Source organism: Hippocampus zosterae, chromosome 7 (genome assembly GCF_025434085.1).
Source record: "Hippocampus zosterae strain Florida chromosome 7, ASM2543408v3, whole genome shotgun sequence".
In the NCBI taxonomy this organism is placed as follows: Eukaryota; Metazoa; Chordata; class Actinopteri; order Syngnathiformes; family Syngnathidae; genus Hippocampus; species Hippocampus zosterae.
The window spans coordinates 13,452,826-13,472,286 of NC_067457.1; the positions used below are offsets into that span (position 1 = coordinate 13,452,826).

General features: G+C 45.3%; 3 protein-coding genes and 1 long non-coding RNA gene across 4 annotated transcripts in view; 2 read left to right on the forward strand and 2 right to left on the reverse strand.

The window, feature by feature from the left end:
* Positions 1-3,332: 3,332 nt before the first annotated feature.
* On the reverse strand, positions 3,333-7,632 carry LOC127604213 (H-2 class I histocompatibility antigen, K-B alpha chain-like). The gene is given in 5 exon segments (XM_052071233.1): positions 3,333-3,765; positions 3,881-4,189; positions 4,751-5,029; positions 5,131-5,397; positions 7,350-7,632. Coding segments are annotated over 5 exon segments (1,083 nt in total). The 5' UTR covers positions 7,405-7,632; the 3' UTR covers positions 3,333-3,592.
* On the forward strand, positions 3,889-9,843 carry LOC127604363 (uncharacterized). The gene is made up of 2 exons (XR_007963297.1): positions 3,889-4,007; positions 9,764-9,843. It is a non-coding gene; the product is annotated as an uncharacterized LOC127604363 (long non-coding RNA).
* Positions 8,272-16,698, reverse strand: LOC127604302 (major histocompatibility complex class I-related gene protein-like). Its single transcript, XM_052071349.1, has 5 exons — positions 16,535-16,698; positions 14,662-14,928; positions 14,229-14,513; positions 9,637-9,945; positions 8,272-9,555 (listed from the first exon to the last, which is right to left on the reverse strand). The coding sequence occupies exons 1-5, from the start codon at positions 16,587-16,589 to the stop codon at positions 9,377-9,379; spliced, it is 1,095 nt and encodes a 364-aa protein (XP_051927309.1). The 5' UTR covers positions 16,590-16,698; the 3' UTR covers positions 8,272-9,376.
* A 129-nt stretch (positions 16,699-16,827) lies between these two features.
* The window catches only part of ngly1 (N-glycanase 1), a 56,898-nt gene continuing 54,264 nt past the window's right edge, over positions 16,828-19,461 (forward strand). Inside the window, exon 1 of the mRNA XM_052071106.1 lies at positions 16,828-17,084. The gene's annotated coding sequence lies outside the window, so the exon portion shown is untranslated. The remainder of the gene's footprint in view (positions 17,085-19,461) is intronic.

Genomic DNA, 19,461 nt, shown 5'->3' on the forward strand with positions numbered 1-19,461 from the left:
GCCATTTTGTTTTTGTTGTCGCCCCTTGGAGTGTTATCTTTTACGTGCACTTTCATCACATTATCTTACACTTGAGCACAGAGTTTTTCTGTGTCTTCATATGATCTCAGTCTAGTTTTAAAGTCAGCAAATTTTAGTTTTTCTTCACTCTGTGTCACATGCACTGCAAATGGTTTGAAGGATTCTGGAAGTCCTTTCAACACCATTGCTATGGGAAGATCATCACTCATGACTTCCTCTCTATTTCTTAGCGCTGTGATGATAGTCTCTGCCCTAATCACAAAATCTGTTACGCTTTCTTTGCTTCTCATCTGCAGACTTGTCAGTTCAGAGTACAGGTTTATTATGCGAGGTTTCCCTTTAACTGCATAGCACTCTCGAAGAATCTTCAGGGCTTTTCTCCCATCATCTGCAGCTTTGCGCATGACCAGGCCTAGACTTTTGTCGTCCAAAAACTGTATCAGCTCTGCATAGGCCATCCCGTTCTGTTCCATTGTCCTTATCCTCTTCATTAACGTCAACAAACTGCGGATTTTCACTCAAAATAGTCTCTTTGAGCCCCTGTAGCCGCAAGTAGGCCAAAAATTTTGTTTCCCAGAGCTCATACTGTTTCTCATCTCCGTTAAAAGTTAAACGTGACCATCTGCTTGAGCCATGGCTTGGCTGCTCCATAGCTTCTACGGTAGTCTAGAGTAGCACCACGAGGTAGCACTATTAGCAGCTAGAAGCTAAGCTACGCTAACCTCTTCGCCAAGTTCGCAGTTCGTCGCTCTTCTCAGCGGCTTCAAACTTTCTTCAGTCGTTCTTGGGGGTTTCCTGGGCCCATAACCTGTTGTCAGCGGCTTACTTATGCAGTATACCCGCGTGTTCCCCCTCAAGGCGGCTGGATAAACGGAGGAAAAATCTGCGTCTGCGTGACAGTATCTTGCTTTATTAGAATTGGTCAGTAGTCAAGTATAACACACACAGTATATATAATGGACAAACCGGACGTTGGAACAGACCCTTCAAAGTAAAACAGGAAATAATTGAGAGCATATTTGTCTGTTCACAACAGTCTCACCGTCTTTACGATGTGATACGACGCGATACACATTTAGTTCAAATCAATGCGTCCATAAAGAACATCAATCTGTCCATAAAGGTTATGAACAGAATCGGCGACAAAGGGCAGCCTTGGCGGAGTCCTACCCCCACTGGAAAGTATTCCGACTTACTGCCGGCAATGGGAACCAAACTCTGACATCGGTGGTATAGTGACCGAACAGCCCGTATCAGGGGTTCGGTACCCCATACCCTCGAAGCACCCCTCACAGAACTCCCCGGGGGACACGGTCAAACGCCTTCTCCAAGTCCACAAAACACATGTAGACTGGTTGGGCGAATTCCCACATACCCTCGAGGACCCTGCTAAGGGTGTAGAGCTGGTCCACTGTTCCACGGCTGGGACGAAAACCACACTGCTCCTCCTCAATCTGAGGCTCGACTTCCTGACGGACCCTCCTCTCCAGCACCCCTGAATAGACCTTACCAGGGAGGCTGAGGAGTGTGATCCCTCTGTAGTTGGAACACACCCTCCGGTCCGCCTTTTTAAAAAGAGGGACTACCACCCCGGTCTGCCAATCCAGAGGCAATCTCCCTGTTGACCACGTGATGTTGCAGAGGCGTGTCAACCAGGACAGCCCCACAACATCCAGAGCCTTGAGGAACTCCGGGCGGATCTCATCCACCCCTGGGGCCTTGCCACGAGGAGCTTTTTAACCACATCGGTGACTTCAGCCACAGAGATAGGAGAGCAGCCCACCTCAGAGTCCCCGGGCCCTGCTTCCTCCAAGGAAGATGTGTTGATGGAGTTGAGGAGGTCTTCGAAGTACTCTGCCCACCGGTTCACAACGTCCCGAGTCAAAATCAGCAGCGCCCCATCCCCACTGTACAGTGTTAGTGGTCGTATGGTGGACCAGAATTTCCTCGAAGCCGTCCGGAAGTCGGCTTCCATGGCCTCACCATACTCTTCCCACGCTCTGGTTTTTGCCTTGGCGACCACCGAAGCTGCGTTCCGCTTGGCCAGTCGATACCTGTCAGCTGCCTCTGGTGTCCCACAGGCCATAAAGGCTCGATAGGACTCCTTCTTCAGCTTGACGGCATCCCTTACTGCTGGTGTCCACCAGCGAGTACGGTGGTTGCCTTACGGCCACAACTCAGATTGTCCGCCTCAACAATAGAGGCACGGAACATGGTCCACTCGGGCTCAATGTCCCCCGCCTCACCCGGCACATGGGAAAAGCTCTGTCGAAGGTGGGAGTTGAAACTCCTTCTGACATGGGATTCCGCCAGACGCTCCCAACAAACCCTCACAATACGTTTGGGTCTGCCAGGACGGACCGGCATCTTCCCCCACCATCGGAGCCTACTCACCACCAGGTGGTGATCAGTTGACAGCTCCGCCTCAAAGCTGCTGTGTGTACTGTAGCGTACACAGACCACTCTCACTGAGTGTCAAAATGAAATGTCCAAAAGAGTCATCCATATATAGTTTTTCCTTGCGCGGTCAAAGTGAGCTGCAAGGGGACCCCCAAAATAAGAGGCGTCTTGGCGTCTGAAGGGAGAAGAGCAGAAGCAAAGCGTGAACGAGAATCCACATCAAGATGGCCGAGAGCATTTCCACATTTCAAAGATGGCGCGGGAGCTAACTCACCGTGCGGTGGTCGCCGCGTCTCACTCAGCAAGGGGCTTGGAATCGGTGGAAACGGCTGAGGAAGTGCAACCGCAGAGTGAGATGTGAAGCGAAACGAGTCACGCTCGCGCCAAAGGATTTGCTGCGCTGATACGTTCACTGCCGAATTACTTTTGCGGCGCTGTCCGATCTTCTACTTGTGTCTTTTTATTCTACAACTGTTGCCGTGTCTGCACCGTACCGTACACTGTTATTTTGCGTATTCTTTATCCTCTGTGTCGAAACAACTCATATTAGTGTCTTACCGATAACCGCAAAGGATTTGAGACGGCTTGATTTGCGTCTGACTTAAACTGTCCAAGATGGCCGAAGCTCAGTGGCCGTCAATCAGCAGTGAGACCAAACAAAAACCAACATGTTCTCCCTTCAAAAATCGATTTCATGATCTCATGACTGTGTGCATGTATGTATGATTTTTTTTAAATATGACACCTGACAACCATCGTTGTTGTCTTTTTGGGGACAGCCGGAAAGGCTGATTGGCATTTCCGTTTATTTCATTGGACAAGATGATTTGTGACGCGAGTGGTTTCGATTACGAGCGCGGCCACTCAAAAAAATTCAACTCACATGAAAGGCTCCGATGCTGTTGTTGTTGTTGTTTTTTTTTTTTGGTGCACAGCGAGAGATTCTCACGCCGCTTCTCACATCAACATTCACGTGTGCATCGTTACGGAGCCGACTCTTCCTGCCGTTTCAAGCGACTCCCGATTCACGCTTTGGCGGCAAAGGCCTAAATCGGACCTTCGTGGAACTGCCCCGTTGATTGTGGCTCAAAGGAAACAGAAAATGTTTTACTTACGCGCTGCAGAGTATTTGGCTGGAAGGAAAGAGAAAGAAAGTTAGGATCACGGACTTTTAGCCACAAGTGGAGCAAGTTCTCTTTGGATCTTCCCGACAGACCAGATCTTGGCGTCCCTCACCTTGTCTGTTCCGGCGACGCTTGGCAAGGACCGCCGCCACCCCCGCCGCCAGCAGAGCCAGGACCCCCAACGTGACAGCGATGGCCACCACCGTCTTGACTCGTTCTTCTTTTTTTCACGTGGCAACAAAGATGTGGGCCATGAAGAGAAGCACGCGAAGGGCTCGTCAGGACACCGTTCGCGAGAGTCAGTCCGAGGTGACGCAACGATTCAAGTGGCTCACCTGCGTCACGCGCGTTGCTCAGGATGTTTTTGCCGTCCAACTTAACGACGATGGCTTCCCCGACGCCGGCCAGCCGGAACACACATTCGTACTTGGCCTCCGCGTCGGGCGCCGCCTCCACTTTCAGGTGGACCGCGGTCTGGAAGGTTCCGTCGTGGTTGGGGAGCGTCTGGGCCATCTCCCCGTCCTCGTGCAGCTGCTCGCCGTCCTTCCTCCAGAAAAGATCCGATGTGAGGGGGTAGAAACCCGTCGCGAAGCAGGTGACCGGAGAGGAAGGAGTCTTCTGAATGTGATACACCGTCGGAAGCTCTGCGGCGAGGAGGGAGAGAACGACTTAGGGGGGCCAAAGACGACGAGAGAACACGTGGGAGGAGCAAAGATGGAGAGAAAGTGTGAGAAGAACTTTGCAAGGAGAAATGTGGGAGGAGAAATCGTGTGAGAGGAGGAAGTAGGGAGAGTATGCGCAAGAGGATGACGCTCAGGAAATGTGTCAGGGCAAAAGACGGCCGGAACGCGTCAGGATCAAGATGGGGGGAAAGTGGGAGGGGACAAAAGTCAGGCAAAATGCGCGACAGCTTGAAGGACGGAGAAAGGGTGAGGAGGCAAAAGAGGCAACGTGTGAGAGGGTCAACGAGGGCTAAAAGGTGTGAGAGCAATAGATGATACCTGTGAGTGGAAGATGGAGGGAACGCGTGTGAGACGGTGAAAGAAACGGCAAGCGAGGACAACTAGGAAGCGGGCCGAGAAGGTGCAAGAAGACAACCGGCGGCGAGCATGTCGAGAGGGTGAAAGAAAGCGAGAGCGTGCGAGGACGATGGACAGATGAAGAGAAGGGCTGAGAGGACGAGAGAGTGTGAGCGGCCACCGCACCTGTTCTCATCAGGAAGTCCCGCCCATTGCTCATGTATGTCTTCAAGGCAGCAGGACAAATCTCAGTGACGTAGCTCTTCATTAATTCTTTGTAGCCGTCCGATCGTTCCCACTTGTTCTTTGTGATGAAAGCTTGTGGATTGGCTGCGATCCATCTCATCGTTTTCCACTCAAATGAGATGAAGTCTTCTCCGTCACACCTGTACTGATTCTAACCATCCACCTCACCAGTCTCGTCATCCCATTCACAGTCGTTCATCTGCTGCATCATGTGAACGCCTGAAAGTGTCACGCAGACGATGAACAGAGAGAAGCCAGCTGTGACGTTCATGTTTATGAGTCGGGGCACATCCGCTACGTTGTACGAGCGGAAAACGAACCTCCAGTTTGGTTGAAGCGCTCGTTCAGGATTTCAAGGTTGACTTTGAACACCTGCTATTGGACAAGACTGCCGTGCAGCTCTTGCTCCAAAAAGTCTGGATCCTCTGCTGCGATTTTGTTCACCCAGTCCAGCTTGGCTTTCGTTTTCCGGCTCTTGCTGTCAAACTGCAAAATCTGAACGCCGCCAACATACACGACCTCCCAGTACTCTGGCAGATTTGCGATTTGAGAGGACGCTGTGATGAAATAACGCAGCGTATGTAGCGCTGAAAGAACAGACAAGAACATTTTATTCTTTTGCTTTCCATTCGGCAGCCTCGCGCAATGCGTGGTTGACATGACTCCATCTGCTCTCGGGCCTCGACATTCTGGACATGATTGACGCCACGTTTGATCAAAGCACATTTTTACACATTTTTCATCGGTTTCTCTTTTTGATTTCTTCAAAGATGTTGAATGCTCCTCATCGTTGGTTGAAACACACTTACAAAAGAAATCAAATGACCTTGCATTGCACGATTGTCATTCATTTGAAAAATAATTCAAATCAGGGGACTACGGTCATGCATGATAACCCGCAACGACAACAAAAAAAAAACTAGAAAGTTATCAAATACCCATGCATGAAATTCAATGTCGGCTACACAGTGCGTTTTTCAGATGATGATGATTTTTAATAAATGCAATCATATCGGATCGAGATGAAAAGACTTCATGTACTTTTCAACTGTGATTCTCAAAGTGTGACGTGATCACCACTAGCAAAAAAACACGACGTTCGAAATGAAATAGATCAGGGGTGAGGAAACCTTTTGGCTCGGGGGCCAAAAAAAACAACCTGCATTTGTTGACGGTCCATATCAAATATGAACAGAACAAAGGCATTCTAGTCAGAATCTACTTTTTTTTCATGAAAAGTGTTGTTGATCACCTATTTTTGCCAGTGCATTGCTGCAGACGGGTTGTGGTCCGACCAGTAGAAGTCGAGCGATGCAATAAGTATTTTCTAGTCACAAATCGTCTTTGCGGTGTCCAATCTTTCCTGAGAACTGAATTTCCATATGTGGGATACTATTATGGTACATGTCCTTTATGAACACGCAAGTATGTTACCAACATAAACGTGTGACAACACAAGCAACAAATTGCAACCACATGTTGCCCAAAAACGGTTTCTAACACAAAACTGAAGCATACAGTACAGGTATGTGAACCAAATATCACAAAGTTCAGACTACTTTCTGCAAAATGAGACGAGTAAGAGACCTGGTGGCTTTTCTTTCCACTCACTCGCTGTCTCAAACTTGACCTCCCCTCGATCACCACCCACGACAGCGTTGCTCAGCTGATGTCGTGTAACCAACTTTTAAAGCCAGCCACGGGACGCTTCGAAGTCCTCCATGGCCATAGTTAGCGCCACGGAGCTCGCATTCTTACTAATTAGCGGTGCAGTGAGCGGAAGGTTTTTCGCACCGAAACAGGTGAAGCATTTGAGGAAACGTTCATTGACTCGACTCTCCGTCGAGCCGCTCGCAATTCACTCTGAGAAGGGAAATTGGCAGAATTTCTTGTCGATTTGAGTCTTTGCGACTCCACGCGTCTCCTGAGTGTTTCGTATGATGTAACCTGCTTGGCTTGATCGGGTGCGTTTCACTTTCTCTTCGTTGACATGCCATGATCTACAGCAGTGTCTTTTTCCCGCCAAGGCACATTTCTTTCGCTGAAAAAAAAATCCCGCGGCACACCACTAGGTGAAAAAAACCGCTGCCCGGGTTTCGTGAACATTAGACCGACCACATGACTCCATTTTCATGTCAGGCATTGTGCCGGTGCGGTGTGAGCTTCATATTTTTTTCTCCAAAGTTTGTACTTGACAAAACGTTTGAGAACTGCTACTTCAAACCATTGCAACCGGAACACACTCAATACTAAATAAATAACGACATGAATTGTTGAAATGTAGACACCGAATGAGGAAGTTTAACCCCCGCCCCACCTTGTTGAACAGAACAAGAAATAAAAAACGACGGGCAGATTAACATGCAACGTTGAAGCTAATCTTTTTCTGCTCAACCGTGGGTTCGCCTTTCCATATTTAATCGTTAACATATTTCTGCTGGTCAATGTTGAGGCAGCGGACACGCGAAGAGAATAAACGTTAACCCGTCGGTTCACAATTTTTCGCGCAATAAATAAATTGCTAACAACGTGCACTTACCAGGCGTCACGTTGAGTGTTTGCAGAGCCGCAACAAAGAGGACGAGTAGATGCATTCTCGGTATCCAAAGTTGTGTCGCAGAAGGACAAGGCGTTAGATGTTGCGGCTGTCTGTCACACGGGCGCACGCGAGATAATAGACGGGGGGAGGGACGCGCTTGGACCAGTTCGCCTCCTGAACCAATTAGAATTCGGGCTGCCAGTGACGTCACTCAGCCCTTTTTTTCCATTGCCAGAAAACATTTTCTGCCTGATTTTAAACGAAATTGCTTACGTCGTTTTGCTTACGTTGCTGAAACGACGTAAGCAAGTGTGTTTGTGTGTTAGAGGATTTCAAATGAGATGAAAAACAGTGTTTGTGGGATTTGTGCTGAAACAGCGACATACTCCTGGTAGTGAGGGGTAATGGGGTAATGGCTATAAGCCATTCGAAGCCATAATTGCAACAAGGAAGCGCTCCTTTGCGTTTCTCTGAAATCACGTGACACTGCTGCGCGGTCCCGTTGGCATCCGATTGCCATGACGTCATTCCGGTTGCTACACGTATGTTAACGTCGCTGACATATTGAATGTGGAAAAGTGGAGCACCGAGTGAAGCGTTATGACGTGCACCGAGTGATGCGTTATGACGTGTTGACGCTGAATTGTGCCTTTCCAAATCACTTCTTCCTTACAATATAACACTCACACTGTGAAAGCAAAACTGTGACAGTTATGCCTTCCTTTCTATGTAGTCGCTGCAGTGATGCCTTGAGATACGAGTGAGTCAATGTTGGGGGATACATATAACTTTTGTGTGTGTGCGTGCGTGTGTGAGTGCGTGCGTGCGTGCGTGCGTGTATGAAATCAAACAGAAACCTGTCGCTTTGCATCTAGCCTGCTTTTAAAAACAAAGTGCATCTCCTTAGAACAGTTCGACTGCATTTCACAGTCCAACACATTTTCATTTAACATTTCATTCAAATACATTCAATAATTCAACAACTTGATGAGAAAAAAGAAGACATTTTCATGCAGCAACCCTGGTGGGTTTTATACAATCCAACATGACACTAAGACCGACACTGACAGAAGAAAGCAATCCAAGGCACTCCTCAAATCTAACCTTGTATAGTATACCAAAAATAGAAACCAATTTTGAGCGTTGAAAAAATATGATTGCACCAATCACCTATGTGAAGAATAAAGAACATTTCTTTTCAAATCCAAGCTCTCCTACGTTCTGACACCTGGAGAAAGCAGAGCACAGCAAATGCACAAAACCATGTTACTGAAACCCTCTCCAGAAACCCAAGATCTCGTGGCGTCCATGTGAGCTAACTCATCCTGTGACGCTCCGAAACGGGCTCAGTCAAAACTTGGAAACAACCTCTGAATCAGGCAATGGCTGAGGGAGCAAAACACAATGTGAGATTGTTGGGGGGCGGGGCAGTCACACGCATGAACGAAGTACATTTGCTAAAGCAAGGTACTCTCAGCTGAATGGATCTTGCAAAGATGTAATAGAAATCCTTACGCTCTTTTGCCTTTTTCAATTAATTCCAGGTAGTCACTGTATTACACAGTAAGGTACCACCTCATACGGGTGGCCTGACTTCAGAATTTTTCAAGATATAAGTCATTGTTTAACCCCCTTTTATTTTTTTTTGTTGCTTTTTTTTTTGCTTTACCTGTGAGCGCAGACTAAAAATACGAGCGCGAGCGAGCATGCTGTCAGAGAGAAAGCAATTCGGACGTCTCAATGACTGTATTATACTGCCCTCCGGTGGCCAAGACCAGTGATGCAGTGAGGAAAATAAAACCTGTTGATAAAAAAAAATCTTGCTTCATGTCATTAATGTGTGTTTTTAAAATTACGGTACTGTTGAGTGCTGTTTTTCTTCTTTAAATGATACATGACAACAATTTGTTGTCGTTTTGGGTTATCCCCATTCACACTTTGGGAACAGAGCTCTAATTCAGACCTTCGTAGAAAATGTTTTACTGATACGATCGAGGGTGTATGGCTGAAAGGAAAGACAAACAATATTACATTAACTTTTTGTCAAAAAGGCGCAAGGCAAATCTTCCCTTTGGCTCCTCCTGACCGACGAAGCATTCGTGTCGCTCACCTATCTGGCGATGGAACCCGGCAACAACCACCACCACCACCAGAGGAAGGATCACCAACGTGACAACGATGGCCGTCATCTTCCTGACTTCTTCTTCTTCACATGGCAACAAAGAGCGTGTGATGAAGAGAAACACATCAATGGCTTGTCACAAATCAAGTCAATGCGTGTCATCACCTTGGATACGCGCGTTGCTCAGGATGATTCTTCTGTCCAGCTTGGTGACGATGTCTTCCGCGACGCCGGCAAGCTGGAACACACATTCATACTTGCCCTCCACACCGGCCGTCACTTCCACTTTCAGGTGGGCTGTGGTCTGGAAGGTTCCGTCATGGTTGGGGAGGGTCTCCCCCATCTCCACGTCCTCGTGGATCACCTCGCTGTCCTTCCTCCAAAAAAGGGCCGACGCACTGGGGTAGAAACCCGTCGCGTGGCAGGTAACGGGAGAGGAGGGCATCTTCTGGAGGAGAGACACTGTGGGAAGCGCTGCAAACCAAGGCAAAGATGGAGAGAACAATTGAGGGCAAAAGAGGATGAGAAAACATTAGCATGACGATGGAGAGAAAGTGAGGACAACATTTGGAGAAAATGCACAGTGGCTTGAAAGATGGAGAAAATGTGAGACAACAAAACCTTATCAATATCTATATTTATATTGCACTTAATTGAACGGTATACATTGAAACTGTAACATTTATTTTCTGAATGCAAACACTTTGTTTTTCTTCTTTCTTCTTTCTACCCAAAATCTTGCTGCTGTAGACTGTAAATTTCCCCAGTGTGGGGCAAATAAAGGATATCTTATCTTAAAATAGGGAACGTGTAGGAGGATCAACGATGGCTTGAACATGCGAGGAGAAAAGATGATACATGTGAATGACAGATGGAGGGAAGTAGTATTAGGATGAACGAAATAGCATCCGAGGACAATTGAAAGAATAAAATAAATAAATAAAATAAGAATAAAAATGTGGGAGAGGACAAACAATGGAGAATATGTTTGAGAGGATGAAAGATGGAAAGATCATGTGAGGGGGTGTCGGTACCAGGCTAGGACACAGGACACAGTTGCAGGGTTCAGATTCAAAGGGGAGATGTATTTTGAGGGCTGATGAGTAAAGACACAAACTGTGAAAGAAACGAATTTAATAAAACCTCACTGAGCAGGTAAGAACTCTATAGGCAAGGCTGCGGAAACAAGGCAAGGGCTCGTCAGATCTGTGGTGAGAGGCTGAGGTACACGCATAAGGAAGAAACACACTGACACAGGACTAAGTGAGAGGACCATTTAAAATAGGGGTGCCCAACTGGTCGATCATGATCACTGACTGGTCCCGAGTCGATTGCGAGAGGTGTAGGAAGAAATGGAGAAAAAAAATGTGTGTATGTTTATGAACATACATTTGTTTCAGTGCACACTTCACCCATAGCATCCTGTCAGATTTACAGAAAAGGTATTTCCGTATTTTCCGCACTATAAAGCGCGCCGAAAAGTCTTCCATTTTATTAAAAGCTCACAGCATGCCTTAAAATCCGGTGCACCTCGTGTATGGTCATTACAGTAATATGTCAACTCTAAAATGGCTCCTTGCTGGAGACATGCAATAGAACAGATGTCCCCAACGGCTGGTCGGCGGACCGGTAGCGGTCCGCAGGGCATTTGGTGCCGGGTCGCACAGAAAGAACTTGCCTTAATTCCGTTTTATTTATTTCGGAATATGAAAGATGTTTTATTTAGAAAAAAATACCAGATTCTCCGTTACATCCATCTCTGTCACGCTTGACACACGTCAAAACACGCTTCTGCGCCACGTGACCGATTATGCAAAAAAAAAAAAAAAAGACTAAAAAAATTGTACAAAAACTGCTGGAGATCGCAAATGACGGCGGCCTTAAAAGGACGTTCGAGACATCTGGATTCAAGTTATGGCTGAATACTCTGAGATCGCCACAATCGCACTGTTGCTATTTCCGACATGCTACCTATGTTAGATGGGTGTTTTCTGCAGCAACGGCGACTAAAACAAAATTACAAAGTAGACTGGACATAAAACACACACTTAAAGTGTCATTGTCTCCTACTCCCACGAGATGGGACCGTCTGGTTGCAGAAAATCAAGCTCGGGGCTGGAGTGAGTCATCATTTTCATGCATTTTGAATTTGCGTTGTATTGTATTTTGAATGCATTAAACATTACCATCGCGATCAGAGTGTTGCGGCCAGATTATACGCTCCTTGTGTTTATTGTTATTATATATCGAAAACGCCACAGTTTTCATGCAGCTCACAGCATATTATTTTGCTGTATTATTTCCGCCACACCTTAAATGCCGGTCCCTGAAAATATTGTCTGACATAAACCGGTCCGTGGGGCAAAAAAGGTTGGGGACCCCTGCAATAGAACACGGAAATAGAATAGCGACAAGAGAGTTCAATGCTGTCGAGTCAATGTTATAACTTGCTGTTGGTTCAGTGAACTGTGTCGCAGCTTTATTAAATACTAGCTGGTTCGCCGCCCTCCGGGTGGCTCATCAGCTAGTTCCTGCTGAAGGCTGGTAAGGTGGGCCTTCGGCCCACAAAAGTGTTGTTGCTTGGTTCAACTTTTTGTTCATCTTCATTGCTTATCGCGAAAATAAAGAGATGTTTAGCTCTACTAAATAACTAACAATTTTATTGCAATGCTTGTGGGTAGACAACATTTTTTCGCTAAGATGCCCGCGCGATCGTAGTGAGCCACTGCCTGAGCGGCGCAGTGGCGGCGCGCAGCGGCGCGGTGAAGTCGGTACATTTTGAAAAGGGACAGACGGAAGGACAGACCGCGTGCGGGACGACGCACAATATATATATAGAAGTTTTTGTTGCAGCTCCGAAAAAGGAGAGCTGTGGTGCCGTTTTTTTAAAACGCACACTTTATTCATGGTTTTCATAGTCTCAACAAATACAGGTCCGTCTTTGTCAGTCACGGAGACTGCCTTCTCTTCTTCCGTTCCACTCAAGAGGCGTTCATGACTGCCTCCGAAAAACGTAAATTAACGATTAGTTAAATGAAACTACGAAAATTGAAAATAAGGAAACACATGCTGTATGTATGTAGGAGACTGTCTCAGAATTGTTTGTTATTCATTCCTTTGTTGTGTGATCACAAACGCCACCATAGAATTTATTTAGTGATTTCCTCGCTAGATTTTCTGTTTTGGTGCATTATTTTTGCTTTTCTTAGTCTCAGTGAAGTCCTCATGAATTGCCGTTTTTTGGAGGCTGTCTTTGAACGCCTCTCGAGTTGAACGAGAAGAGAGAAGGCACGGAGTCGGACGCAGACGTGTCTGTGTTTGTCGAAACTGTTAAAAGCATAAATAAAGTGTAAGTTTTAAAAATCCTGGTGAGGATCAAGCGGTTCGGAAAATGAATGAATGAATGAATGAATGAATGAATGTTTTTTAAAAAAACAATACCACAGCTCTCCTTTTTCGGAGCTGCAACATGTATCTATATCTATTTGAGCGGTATTAGCATACTATCAAAATCTTTTTCCATTTTCAAACATTTTTATACTTATCCTATTATTTTTAAAACTCCAGGGAGCCACTAGATGTCGCTAAAGAGTCGCATGCGGCTCTGGAGCCACGTGTTGCCGACCCCCGGGATAAAAAAGAGAGCATGTGAGGATGTGATCGACAGATGAAGGGAATGGATGAGAGGAGGGAAGAGAGAACGCGAGAGGACAAATGAGAGAATGAGACTCCTCCTCGCACACCTTTGACCGCTGGTGAGCCGCTGCATGTTCAGCCTGGCATGGCGTGGAAGACGCCATTATCTACCTCCTCCACTCAGTGCTGTCACACTTGGTGAAGGCTGGGAGCACTGTGAGAATCATGTTCTTTGATTTCTCCAGTGCCTTCAACACCATCCAGCCCAACTTGCTGGGAGGCAAACTGCAGAACGCCGGAGTGGACCACCATCTCACAGCATGGATCATAGACTACCTCACAAATCGGCCGCAGTACGTGAGGCTGCAGAGCTGTGAGTCGGACCGGCTTCTCTGCAGCACTGGAGCACCGCAGGGGACTGTTCTGGCTCCATTCCTGTTCAGCCTCTACACCTCGGACTTCAGACATGCCACTCCAAACTGCCACCTTCAGAAGTTCTCCGATGACTCTGCGATTGTTGGCCTCATTACAGAGGGGGACGATTGGGAGTACAGGGGACTGACTTAAGACTTTCTATAACTTGGTGGTGGCCTCGGCCATCCATTATGGCATTGTCGGCTGGTCAGGCAGCATCGTAGCCCGGGACAGAAAGAGACTGGAGCGACTGGTCAGGAAGGCCAGTTCTGTCCTGGGTTGCTCCCTTGCCATTCTGGAGGAGGTGGGCAACAGAAGGATGCTAACTAAGCTAAAAGCTATGATGGCCAGTCCCTCCCAGCCCCTCCAGCCCGCCCTGACAGCACTTGGTAGCTCCTTCAGCCAGAGACTCTTACACCCGCGCTGCAAGAAGGAGAGATACCGATGCTCGTTCCTACCGAATGCTGTCAGGCTGCTGAATAAAAATAACAATAATAATAATAATAATAATTAAATGATGTGAAAGACAATTGTAAATAGCACTGCGATTTATCCATTTTGTGTTTATATTGCACTTAAGTGAACGGTGTTGGTTGTTTTTTTTTCTTCTTTCTACCTACATTCTTGCTGCTGGAGGCTGTAAATTTCCCCAGTGTGGGACAAATAAAGGATATCTTATATCTTATATGTGAGAGAGGCCACTGTACCTGTTCTCACCAGGAAGTCCCTCCCATGTCTCACATGCTTCTTCAACTGGGCAGGACAAATATCAGTGAGGAAATCCTTCCAGTGTTTTAAAAAATTTAAAAAATCCAACCGGTCCCAATTGTTTTTTGTGATAAAAGCTTGTTGATGTGCTGCGATCCATCTCATCGTCTTCAGCTCAAATGATATGAAGTCTTCTCCGTCATAACTGTAGTGTTCCCAGCCATCAACTTCACCAGTTTCATCATCCCATTCACAGCCAATTTTCCTCTGGATCATGTGAACACCTGAAAGTGTCACGCACAGGATTTTTCAGAGAGAAGCCAGCAGTGATGTGTGTGTTTATTCGCGCCCCCCCCCCCCAAAAAAAAGAAAAGAAAAGTGGACAGGCACACTCAATACGTTTTACGAGCAGAACAATGAATGGAAACAAACCTCCACTTTGGTTGAAGCGCTTTTTCAAGCGTTCAATGCTGACTTTGAGAACCTGCTCATTGGCAATACTTATGCGTGTCTCTCTCTCCCAGAAGTGTGGATCCTCTGCTGTGATTTTGTTCACCCAGTCATGTTTGGCTTTCATTTTCCTGCTGTTGCTGTCAAACTGCAAAATCTGAACGCCATTAACATAAGCCAGCTCCCAGTACTCTGGTAGGTTTGGAATTTGAGAGGCCGTTGTGATGAAATAATTCAGCGTGTGAATGGCTGAAAGAAAAACCCGAACATTTCTCACATTTGATATTTTTTGTTTTACATTCAGCAATCTTACACAATGCATATTTTAAATGATTCCGTAAGCTGTTGGAGCTTTGACACACTTGACATGATTGACTTGACATGTTTATCATTCTTAACATCCTTGCAAACAACAAAAAACTAAAAGATGCGTGTTATCGACTATCTTTGCAAAATATTCAATGTAGGCAATACAATGTGTTTTTCCGATAAATTAGATGCAACATTATTGCCTTTACAGTGAAATGATGATTATTACTTAATAATCATCATGGATTAATCAATTTAATCATATTGGGTCGAGATGAAAACAGTTCTTATACTTTTCACCAGTGATTCTCCAAGTGTGGCAGGATGACCACTCGTGATACACAAAAAAACTTTCAATAGAGTCAAACGTCTCTCGTTGTCAATTATCAACCCTTTCAGGGAGAGCGGTTACTCCAGTGGACATCTTACTGTGTTGCCATCTTATGGGATGCATGAAAGGGTTAAAGCACTTTTTTTCAAGTTCAATTTCATGTGCAATATATTTGAATCAACACATTAGTTGAATACATGTATTTATTTTCTTAGATTTAAGCATGCTCTTAATCAAACTGCACATAGTCTTTCAAAGGGTGACAATAACATAAGTGTATGTTTAGAAATATAACCTGCGTTTGATGGACACTGAGCCCCACAGCATTACGAATTTTTAATGTTAGTCATTGCGGTGGTACGTGGAGAGCTCCATACCGTTTTCAAGGTCGTACTTGTAAAAAGAAACACTGCTTGAGACCATTTGAATTGTAACACACCAAGACCTGGGTTTAACGATCGGCTATCTAAAGAAGAGAAAATGGTTGACCCAATAATAAAAGTATAATTTATTTAAAAATAGAATATACGAAATTAGTAAGTTTAACCACCACCACCACCCCTTGCCCCATCACGTTGATCAGACTGAGAAATATGAAACTACTGTAATATCTGTTGCTTGTATTTGTGTGACATCATAGGGAGGGGAGGAGCCAGGTTGGGGGGAAATATTGGCTCCGGGAGTTAGTCTGAGTGTGGAGCGCATGAGCGTGAGTTGTGGCGAACAGCAACTCCTTGAATGCGTGTGTTTATTACTTATTTTGTTATTAAAAATGATTAAGAGTATCAGCGACTGCGAGCATCCTTCTCTCCGCTACTGAGGGGCATTACACTACTTACATCTTAGCAAACAACGTTGGATCTAATCTTCTGCTCAACGACTGACAGAGTACAACATTTTATTATTGTGTGTTCACTTTTCCATATTTAAGACATGACATATGTATGCTGCTGTGCATCATCTTGACTTGGGTCATTTTTAAGCTTATAAACAATATTATCTAAATATTCCAACAAAATTTTTGGGTTGTAAAAATAGCAGTTTATTACAGTATTAAGACGAGAAACGAGTGCTCAAGTCAAAGAACGATGAATAATGTTGACACACGAAGAAAGAAAAAGTAACTCGTTGATTCACAAACTAATGTACATAGCGCAAACGTGAATCATCACATCTTTCAGATAATAAACCAAGTGGTAAAGAAAGTGCACTGACCAGCCGTCAAGTTGTGTACATGCATAGTCACAACAAAGGGGACGAGTAAATTCATTCTCGGGATCAGTTGTTTTAGTCTTTGAGGCGCGCAGGGCAACAAGTTTCAGTTGCAACTGTGCGTCCAGGGGGCGCACGCGAAATTACAGCCAACCGGAGATCGCCCTTCGAATACTTCTGAGCCAATCAGAGTTCAGGCTGCTTGTGACGTCAGGTAGCACGTGTGGACGGTTTGCATACTTTTTTTAACCCGATTTTAAACGAGTTCACTTCCGCCGTTTTGCGTATTTTGTAAAGAAGAGAGCTAGTATGTGAAAAGAGGACATCAGATTATATGAAATTCAGTGTACGTGAGAAACAGCGACGACCTCTTGGTCGTGAGAGGTAAATTCAACAAGGAAGCGCGCCTGAGCTTTTTGTGAAATCACGCGACCCTCGTGAGCGATTACCATCGACATCCAATTTCCATAAAGCCGCTCTGATTGCTCGGCGTATGTCCACGTCGCCGACATGTTGGATATGGAAAAGTGGAGCATTGAGAAAAGCTTTCAAGGTCAGATATTATGCGATTAAGGCTGAACTATGGCTTCCCAAATCCGTTATTCCCGACTAAATAATCGTCGCTCTTATGCCTTCCCTTCTATATAATCCCTACAGCGATGCCTTGAGATACAAGTCACTCAACTCAGGAATCTTTTATCATATTTGCTTTGAATTGCGAGCACAAATTTCACATAAGAGCGCTTTATACCAGCTGTGAATTTAACGTAACCCATGTAAGAATAAGCAAACGTTTTTAAAAGAGTTATGGCTAGCTACCTGATGTTGGGCTGGTCTGCCTTTCGGGTCGTGACCGAGAAGCTTCTCGTCCCACTGGTCTGTCCGCATTTTTGATTGTCAGAGATTAGGGCCACTCAAATTAAACATACAACAAAGACATTTGAACACATTTTCTGTCAAAATGCCATTGAAGGAAACATTCTCATGTCAAGTGGTTTGATTTAGGAAAATGTAGCATTTTAGACCTTTTGCTGTTGACTGTGAAGTGTGTAACATCCCGGTTACGCACATTCAATTGAGTTCCATGAACTTGAATGACTCTCAAATGTCACAAGATTACTCAAGGCGGACAGCATCGACTTATTCTTTTTTTCTAATGGAGATGAACAGGTGGGAGTGTGACTAAGCACTGGGACACACACAACAAACACACACACACACACACCTGCATTTTTCAAATCTTTTTGAACATTTGTTACTTGTGACACAACTCATTCACTCCCAAAGATGTATTTAGATGTCTTTTCAGACGCCACACATTTAATCCCAGCTCCTCATTTTATATTGACTGTACTTGAAAGGGTCTGAAAAAACATCTAAATACGTCTTTGAAATTGAATGAAGACAGAAAAGTAGGCGTTTTTAGGGTGGTTCTGTTTGTGACCAACAGGTGGCACTGTAGGGCTTCTCCCGCAGTGGCTCACTTGTTTGTCAGTGTGTCATTAGTAGGTGTTTTGTGAAAGGGACTCCCTACCCGACCAGTCCGGGTCGCGTCATTGTGTTTGTCATTGTTTGTATTTCTGTGTGCCCCTGTCCCGTTTTGTTTCTGTCATCTGTTTTTTTCCCCCGGTGTTTGTATTTTTGTTAAATACATTTTGCTAAGTCCACCCTGCTCCGGCTCCTCCCTCCCTGTTTGCTTTTTGGAGTCCTCTTCCATCATGCAAAACGTGACAGCGTTGTACTGTTTTGCCCGAACTTTGTGTGGTTTACGCCTAACTTTGGATGACAAATCTTGAGTATCATCACGATTGGTGGGACATGTGTGACAACAACAATGAAGGAGATGCGGTTGCTATATCGTCCAGTGTTGTTTTGGAAACTAAGAAAGGGTCACCACTTTTCCCTTATTTCATCAAATAATGCCTTGCCTCTTCCCCATTACATGTAGCGCGAGTGACATGCACATGCGCGAATGAACACCTGCGATCAAACCCGCGCAAGGCACACGGCGCCAGTTCATTTCACATCCAGTGTGAACTTAGCATCAGAAAGACAGAGGCAAGCTATCCACAAAAATGAGACATCATCGGAGGGCAGTCTCTTTGAGACCATTCCCATCACTAAGAACTTTTCTTTGAGGACAACAATGACAAAATCCTGGACTGTATGGACAGATAAACAATGGTAAGCGTGAGGGAGCGGCTCTGTCCCTGACGACTGGGCAACAAACCATGTACACATCTCTCATTTAGACACACGGTATTTACATTTACATTTTTTTTCATGCACATTAAATGTCAAAACATGTCATTCTCACCTCCCTTAAAATTCTGTAGTGTGATGGAAGGGGGCACATTCAGATGTTGTCATTGTGAGAAGCATATATTGTCATACAAACTGTACACTTGCGTTCACCAATGATGAGATGCAGCATGCACAAACGGTTTGGGGAAATATTTTGGACTATTTGCTGTATTTTGCCCTTTCTTTTTGTAAATATTCACTGTGTTGTACTTTGGGATGCCTGCACAATAAATTGCACTTGACTACGCCATTCATCTGCGTGGAGATTAAAAAGAATGCTGCAAAATTTGATTAGTTTTTTAATTTACAGCCTCCAGCAGCAAGAATGTAGGTAGAAAGAAGACGTAAGAAAAAAAAAACAACAAACACCGTTCAATTAAGTGCAATATAAACACAAAATGGATAAATCGCAGTGCTATCTTTGAAGTCAAGATGGCGCCCGAGTAGGCAGCCGTAGGCAAGTGCTCTCATGAGCCTTGCTTTTTTTTTTTGTTGTTTATTGGTTGGTTTTGTCACTTTGTGTTTGTTGTTACGTCGTGTGGACCTGATGTGGACTTTAATTCAGCATTTTTGGCTACGACATTCATCAAGGAGGAAACTCTGTGCTTGGTGGTTGCGCCTTCTTG

Excerpts from the sequence above, each read along its gene's own strand:
- LOC127604302 (XM_052071349.1), bottom strand. The coding sequence starts at position 16,589 with ATGAATTTACTCGTCCCCTTTGTTGTGACTATGCATGTACACAACTTG. Across the intron at positions 14,929-16,534 it reads TGTACACAACTTGACGGCTG|CCATTCACACGCTGAATTAT; the intron begins GTCAGTGCACTT and ends TTTTTCTTTCAG. Across the intron at positions 9,556-9,636 it reads GAGCAACGCGCGTATCCAAG|AAGAAGAAGTCAGGAAGATG; the intron begins GTGATGACACGC and ends TGCCATGTGAAG.